The sequence below is a fragment of the Cricetulus griseus genome, chromosome 3 (genome assembly GCF_003668045.3).
Source record: "Cricetulus griseus strain 17A/GY chromosome 3, alternate assembly CriGri-PICRH-1.0, whole genome shotgun sequence".
NCBI classification, from domain to species: domain Eukaryota; kingdom Metazoa; phylum Chordata; class Mammalia; order Rodentia; family Cricetidae; genus Cricetulus; species Cricetulus griseus.
In genome coordinates, this window is record NC_048596.1 from 111,876,530 (window position 1) to 111,884,962 (window position 8,433).

General features: G+C 35.8%; 1 protein-coding gene across 1 annotated transcript; it reads left to right on the top strand.

Moving 5' to 3' along the window:
* Positions 1-7,012: 7,012 nt before the first annotated feature.
* Positions 7,013-8,021, top strand: LOC100756904 (olfactory receptor 14A2). The gene is given in 2 exon segments (XM_027407943.1): positions 7,013-7,831; positions 7,833-8,021. Coding segments are annotated over 2 exon segments (1,008 nt in total).
* The last annotated feature ends 412 nt before the right edge of the window (positions 8,022-8,433 follow it).

Below are 8,433 nucleotides of genomic sequence, written 5' to 3' on the forward strand. Positions count from 1 at the left end.
CAAATGGAAATGTGAAATTTGAACCTTAAAAAATTTCTAGTTCTTCATGTTCCTAGCAAAGAGTTATTCTTCAGATATATATGTAGGAGGATGTTTTAGCAGATCAACTTGAGGTGAGTAATTTCTTCACATACTTTAGAGTTCAGTGTAGCAGTGAATCATCTGAAAGGAAAATAGAGCATATAACCCCCTTTAGAAACACCTAAATCATAACTTATCATTACATTTAGAGGATTATGTGAAAATTCAAAGTTCTTAACTACACTATAATGATTTCTTATCTTGAGATTGCAAATAAAATCTTCAGGGTATACATTACTCCTTTTTATATTCTTTTATGTACATTCATTTGAAACCTCATTTAATCAAACCTTTTTTTTTTTTTCTTGGTGTTTTGAGTCAGGATTTCTCTGTGGCTTTGGAGGCTGTCCTGGAACTAGCTCTTGTATACCAGGCTACTCTCCAAGATCCCTTGCCCTCTGCCTCCTGAGTGCTGGGATTAAAGACATGTGCCACCACAGCTTGGCCAAACTTCTTTTGAAAAAAGAAATGTTAAGTTACATGCCTACTCCCTTACAGTCTCGAAAGGAAAACCTTTATGGATAGCCTCATGAAGACTGCATGTCTTAAGACAACTAGTATTATAATAATTTCTGCTTTTTGCATACCATATTAATCAGCCTGCCAATAATACACTGCAATAAATCATGAAGAACATGATAACATTTCCCCAATACTTAAATTAATTGTATATTTTCTTAATTGCACAGCACACAGAACTGGGGACAACATTGCAGTTCTAAACAACTGTTCCAAAATACAAAAATTAGAAACTTTGAATAAAGACTCCAGCCATATACCTTGTATTAATTACTTTTCTCATGGGTGTTCCAAAATGTGTTTGGAAAAAAGTCAATGCAATAAAAGGAAGATTGATTTTAGCTTTTGATTTGCAGGTACAATCTAAATGACAGAGAAAGACTACTTGCAGGATGATGAAAGATCTGGTCACAATGTATGTACAGTCATAAAGCAGAAATGGCAAACTTCAGCACTCTAATGGTATTCTGGCCAGCTTCTTCTCTTTTTTTCCAGGGTGTAAATCCAGAAAAGAGTGCCACTGACAGGCAGGTTACCTCTTTCTAAGAAGGTCGATACTATTCAGAAATGTCCTTAGAGACATACTCCAATTGTTTTTCTTAGTTGATACTAAATTTCATCAAACTTACAAGAAATATCAGCCATCTCAACTCTGTGCCTTGTATACTGGCTGCCCAAACCCATTACTTTTATGTGCAACATTATATCAAAGTTTTTAAAGACTCATGCTCATTTCATGAGACCAAATGTATTTAATAAGCTTTTGAAACTCCTAAACCTTTACAGCAATACTCAAAAGTCTGTGGTCTAGAATCTTGGAGTGACTCAGTTGTTAATAGTTGGCACTAATCTTGCTGAGGAGGCAGGTTTTGTTTCCAGTGCTCACATTAGATTATGAAGGTTTTCCTATAACTCTAGCCCAAATGGGTCATTCTGGCTTTTGATGTCATCCTTACTCACATTTACTCACCAACTCCACCACATATAACAACATAATTTAAAATAAATAACTATATTTAAGTATATGATTCAATTTTCTTCAGACACACAAAGTCATAGGATGTCTGGCCTTAAACAGCATACCTCAAGACCCAGGGATACCCCTCTTGGTCATATACCCAAAGATGCTCAATCATACCACAAGGACACTTGTTCAACTACGCTCATTATTCATAATTTTCAGAATGTAGAAACAACCTAAATATCTTCAGTTGAAGAGTGGAAAAGAAGATGTGGTACATCTACACAATGGAGTACTACTCAGCTAGGAAAAAACAATGACATGAAATATGCCAGCAAATGGATGGTACTAGAAAAAAATCATCCTTAGTGAGGTAACCCATACCCAGAAAGACAAATATGGTATGTAATCATTCATAAGTGGATATTAGATGTAAAGCAAAGGATAATCAGGCTCCAGAAATGCTATGTCACCAGGAGGACCCTATGAGAGACGTATGAATCTCCCTGGGAAGAGGAAATATGATGTCCTGAGTAAACTGGGGGAAGGGAGGGTTGGGGTGATTGGACATGGGAACATAAGGAATCAGGATGGTCTAGTTGGGAGTGAGATGAAGAGGGAGAATAATGAGAGATATATTGATAGAAGGGGTCATTATGTGGTTAGGGAAAATACTGCTGTCAAGGAAACTCCAAAAAAAAAAAAGCCAGAAAAATGACCCCAGCTAAGACTCCTAGCAATAGAAGAGAGGGTGCCTGTATTGGCATTTTCCTCTAATCAGATTGCTGACTGCTCTAATTGTCATCATAGAGCCAATAACTGATGTAAGCAGATGCAGAGATCCATAGCCAAGCACTGGGCTGAGCTCTGAGAGTCTAGTTGAAGAGGGGGAGGAGCCAGCATGTGACTGACCTAGGCCCTCTGCATCTGGGTGGCAGTTGTATAGCTTGGTCTTCTGTGGGGCCCCTAGCAATGGGACCAGAACCTGTCCTCGGTGCATGCATGGTCTGACTATTTGGAACCTATTCCCTATGGTTGGATGCCTGTTCCAGCTTTAATGCAAGGGGGAAAAGCTTGGTTCTGCCTTAACTTGATATTACAATGCAGGAGAACGGCAGGGTAGACAGGAGGTGGAAAAGAGAACGGGAGGAGAGGAAGGAGGGGAAACTGTGGTTGGTTTGTTAAATAAATGAATAAATAAACAAACATTATTAACTTCATATGCACATGCATGATTCTTCAAGGAATATTGTGTAGTGTTATGTTTTAAAAGTAATGCCTTTGAGCATCATGTTGACAAGAGATAGTGTTGAGATGGCTAATATTTACTGTTAGTTTGATGGGATTTAGAATTTAGATTTAGAGACCAAGTATCTCTAAGGGCAAAGACTCTCAGAAAGGCTTAAGCTTGGGAAAGGATGTACTCTGGGTGTAGATGGCTCTGTTTTCTATTTTTAAGTCCTGGGCAGAAAAACAGCTGGACAGAGTTGTAATGATATATTGTTTATGATTTATTAAAACTTGCTTGAAGATTCACAAAGCAAAGTCAGCCATAAGCCATAAAATCAAGGCACACACTTTTAATTCCAGCACCCAGAAGCTAGGAGGTAGTGGTGGTACACACCCTTAATCCAGCCACACTGAGGAGAGAAAGCAGTTTGAGACTCGGTGATGAGATCATGCATGGATTGCCCTTTCAGTCTGAGCTAGTTAGTGCTAAAAGCTAGTGGCTGGCAGCTTTGCTTTTCTGATATTCAGCTTGAATTTTGAACCAGTATCAGTCTCTGGGTCATTTATATTTTATTACTACACAGAATATAAATAGAATGATATAGTTTGTCTCTTTTTTGCCTTCTTTTAGGTACACCATGACTTTTATAATCCCACAACTATGCTTTCTCTGCCATGATCTGCTATACCTGAAAACATGAACTAAAGTCAGTCCTTTGGTTATCATGTTGTCTTCTATCCTCATGTGTTTTGCCAAAAAGCATTAAGAGAAGTAATTGATATGGTGGTGTGGTAGCAGTTTTTCATCATCATTTATAATTTTTGTATTTTGTAACACTTGTTTACAATTACAATGTTGTCTCCAACTCTATGCATTGTGTAACTAAAGAGATACAAATTCAGTTCTTCAGAAAATATGAGCATATTCTTCCTGATCTAACCCATTGCATTTTCTGGGTATTGATATGTTCTGTTGGAATCACCAATTATTGCAACACTAATTGTCTTAAGACATGGATTCTTAATAAGGCGATCCAGAAAGATTTGCCTGTGGGGACTCCCAGGGAGTAGCCAAGTGACTTTAAAAGGTTGGTTAGAAATATTTTGATTACATAACATCTCAGATGAATCCATATCAAAAGTTACAAAAAGGTAAAACATTTTTTATATTTGCATACTCATGATGAAAATGACCATTTTAGCAAAGAAAATTTGAACTCTTTCACAACATTAAATATGCAGTAATAAATATGACATGATTTTAGATTGTCCAAATGAAACAGATATGTTTCATTTTCTTCCAGGTGATCCACTGCCAAAAAGAACCTAAAGTTTATGGAAGAATTTCCCCTCCTCACATTGATGTTGCTGGACAATCTTCCTACAGGTGAAGAGTAATTCTTTTCTACTAAGGTGAAGAATCTGAATTGTTTTAAAGGACAAATTTCAAATTTCTATAAAAATGTTAAAATATGCTCTCTAAAAGAATTTAAAAATATTATGGATGTTGAGGAAATTGGAACAGATATAAGAAGCAATGTAATTCATCAGTGCTTTATTCATTATCATTGTCCTATTTGCCTTTTTTTCTGTATTTGCCAGCCTACTGATTGGTATAGATGAATCTCAGCCCTCTATGACACCTTTTTCCTGAGCAAAGAATAAGCTTCTCTTTTAATTGTTCAAGATTCATCCTTCTATTGCATTAGATCTGTGCTTTCCTGAATGTCATCTTTAGAAATCTTTGTCATGGGTACTTGTCCTCTAAACTTTGGTGGAGTTCCCTTAAACTTAAGTGGCTGACCAATTTGTAAGTAGTTATTATTTAGTGACCTAAAATATGACATCTGAAGATTTTTGTTATGTAGTAGAATATCTGTACACGGTTGTATGTTCTTATCTTTGCCTCCTTCAGTGGAGAAGGCATGTCACCCACACACACATATACACACACTTACAAACACCCACATACAGAGACCTTCCATCCACAGAATTGTGTAACAAATTTTGACCTAGTAAATAATAAAGCTTGAACATAGAGCATCTGACTTTCATCAGGATATATATATATATATATATATATATATATATATATATATATATTACAAACAATAAGGCATGAAAAAATATTCAAGAAAGAAGAAATCCTATGCAACCTGTATTCTGGATTTAGAAAAATCATAGCACATTAGGAATAGCTGATCTCTACAGAAACTAAATACTGAATGTAATAGTGAAAGGTGAGAAAGTAACTTAGTAAATATATTTGTATCGAATAGCCTTGCCTTCAGAAGTACTGATAAGACTTCCCCAATTAAACAGGAAAGAGCATAAGAACCATTGGGTCAGATTGTGCTTTGGTTTATTATTATTACAGTCTGATGACACAGAGTCTCCACTATGTCAAGGTAATTACAGTTGCCTCTGCTTAGAAAGGCAATCACTGTTTAATCAAAGGAGGAGTGGGTTTTTTTATTTTATTTATTTTTGGATTTGGCTAGGGAACTAAATAAAACCTCTACATTTTGTTTTCAGCTTTTAGGTATTTTATTTTTCTGCATATCGTTTTGTTTATTACTGTATTTTGGTGCATAATAACCTAATATTATATGTGGTTATGTGATCTTTTGATATATCTGTCTTACAATGCCCAGGTAAATTTTAGGCAGATCTCATATTAATCTATCATTCCTCTACTGTTCAAGCATTCAAAACTCTTATAGCTAGCTGACATAAATTTTCTATTCACAAAATAACTGATTAGCACTTAAATGGAAAGAAGATCTCTTCAAACCACAAAAATTCTTCCTAGATTAATTATGACTATATACTTTAAACAATATAAGGGTAATATATATCACACATTGCTCATGCTACTCATACTTTATTTTAAAATGGTGAGGAGTTAAGGTTCTATAGCTCAGTTATAGATTTAGTTAGAATATACAGAGCCTTAAGGACAATCCAAGGAAAGACACACACACACACACACACACACACACACACACACACACACACACACACACACAGAGAGACAGAGACAGAGACAGAGACAGAGACAGAGACAGAGAGAAAGAGAGAGATGAAGGAAGAAAGTCATCATTAAGGGAAGGCAAAAGTATAGAGAAAGAGGCAGGCAGAGTATACAGATATACAGTAAGGAGAGAGACGGAGAAAGAAAGTGAGGGTATGAGAGTAAGGGAGAAATAAATAATCTTTGGAAATGAATGTACCTTAAGTGTAATTTCTTGACTCCTTTCCATAGAACATTCCCTTTTTTTCTGTGACAGCACAAATTATTTAGTTTAAAAAATTTCAAATACATATTCATTCATTAATAACTGGGTCAGACAATTTGCCAAAAGAAATGACTTTAAACAGTAATACGAGATTTTGTAGAGCTAAAGATCACTGCAAATCAGGCTAGTTCAATTAACTGCAGATCATTCCTCTATACAGATCCTTGGTTTCTCTTTACCTTGTACAGGAGCTTTGAGTGGGATTGGAATGAGCTTCCCAATACTCAAGAATGAAGTCTTGTAATACTTCTAAATAGTTGCTGGTTTGTTGCCACCACATTATCAAAAGTACTGGTTAATAAGTAAAAAATGTTGTAAAACTAAATTACAGTAAACATGAAAGCACCACAGTTTAAACCCAAGATAAATCAACCATGTCTGGATTATCAAATTAAACAAAAAAAATTAACTCCCGGAAGCTGAAAGCAAGACTATCTTAAAACATCAGCAATGAGTATTTTAGAACTTTTCCATCCTTATTTTGACTTATTCATTTATTTATATATGGTTTGTAGTCAGGGATTCTTGCTTCCAACTTAACAGAATTTCAAGTCTGTAACAGGTTGCAGCTCAGGTAGAGACAATGCACAGCATTTGATTATTCAAAACAGCAGGAACACACAGGCTGAAGTGAGTGGTCAAATAGGATTTGCTGTTCACAACAATTAGGTATAATGTTGGAAGCATTAATTACCACTGCTATCTAAAGCCTGGCTTCTGAGGCAGATAATAAACACATCAATTCATGGGAGTGCAGTACAGTTTTTTTTAAACTTACCTTTTAAATCAATAACCAAGTTTCTTGTTTTTAAGTTATTACTCCTTTTTTCACAGAGCATTTCTGTACATCAATGTTATCATTTGGGGTCACGGAAATTTTTACTTATTTTTTTCCTGTTGAAAGGCCAGAAAAGAGTCTACTATGTCCAATGTCACTGCAATAACTGGATTCATCCTTATGGGGTTCTCTGATATCCAGGACTTACAGACCTTATGTGGAGTATTTTTCCTTGTGATGTACTTGGCAGCCCTAATAAGTAACCTGATCATCATCACTCTTATCACCCTTGACCTGCAGCTTCAAACACCTATGTACTTCTTCCTGAAGAATTTGTCTATGTTGGATGCCTTATTTGTGTCTGTTCCAATCCCAAATTACTTTGTCAACAGCTTAACATACAACAATTCCATTTCCATTATTGGATGTATCTTCCAAGTATTTTTAATGACTTCATTTGCAGCAGGAGAAGTATTTATCCTGACAGTTATGCCCTATGACCACTATGTGGCCATTTGTAGTCCCCTGTACTATCAAGCCATAATGAGTAGTGATACTTGTGTGCTTATGGTGGCTGTTTCCTGGACTATTGGGGTAATGATTGGAGCCATATATACAGCTGGCACATTTTCTATGCCTTTCTGTGGCTCTAATGTGATACCACAGATTTTTTGTGATATTCCCTCATTGCTAAGGATATCATGCTCCAAAACACTTGTGGTAATTTATTCAAGTCTTGGAATTGGTGTTTGTATAGGCGTTTTTTGCTTTATCTGTGTTGTGATCTCTTACTCTTACATTTTCTCCACTGTGCTTAAGATTCCTACTACTAAAGGCCAGTCCAAAGCATTTGCCACATGCATCCCCCACCTCACTGTTTTCACTCTTTTCATTGCTACAGCTTGCTTTGTCTACATGAAGCTACCCTCACATGTGCCATCAATTACAGACAGGGTGTATAATTGTGTTATATACTGTGTTACCTCCAACACTAAACCCTCTGATCTACAGCCTGAAGAACACTGATGTCAAGTGTGCTCTGAGAAGGTTGCAGCAAAATCTCTGCCCAAGGGGTTCACTCCATGTTACACCTTAAAGTGTCTGTCAGTGATATAGTGCCTCATGATTTACAAGCAAGTTTTTCAATTTTTAACTTTAGACATAGATGGGTAGACATTTATATTTTGCCCCTAGTAAATAGACACTCAGATTAAGGATGACATTTTCTAAATTTAGATAATTAGATTATATGAGACTAACATAAGAAGTCACAGTACCAGTTTCTTTTCTTTTACGATAAAGTTGTTCTCATTTGAGGAATAGACTTTTCTAAAAGGCTTCGTCATTTTTTCACTGGGTATGGTGGTGGCTAATGACACTTTCAAGGGGATTGCATATAAGATTTCCTTCTTATCAGATATTTACATTATGATTCATAAATTAACAAAATTACACTTATGAAAGAGCAACAAAATAATTTTATGGTTATGGGTTATCACACAGCAGGATCTATATTATAGAGCTGTAGCATTAGGAAAGTTGAGAACCTAAGTTCTAGAGAGTTA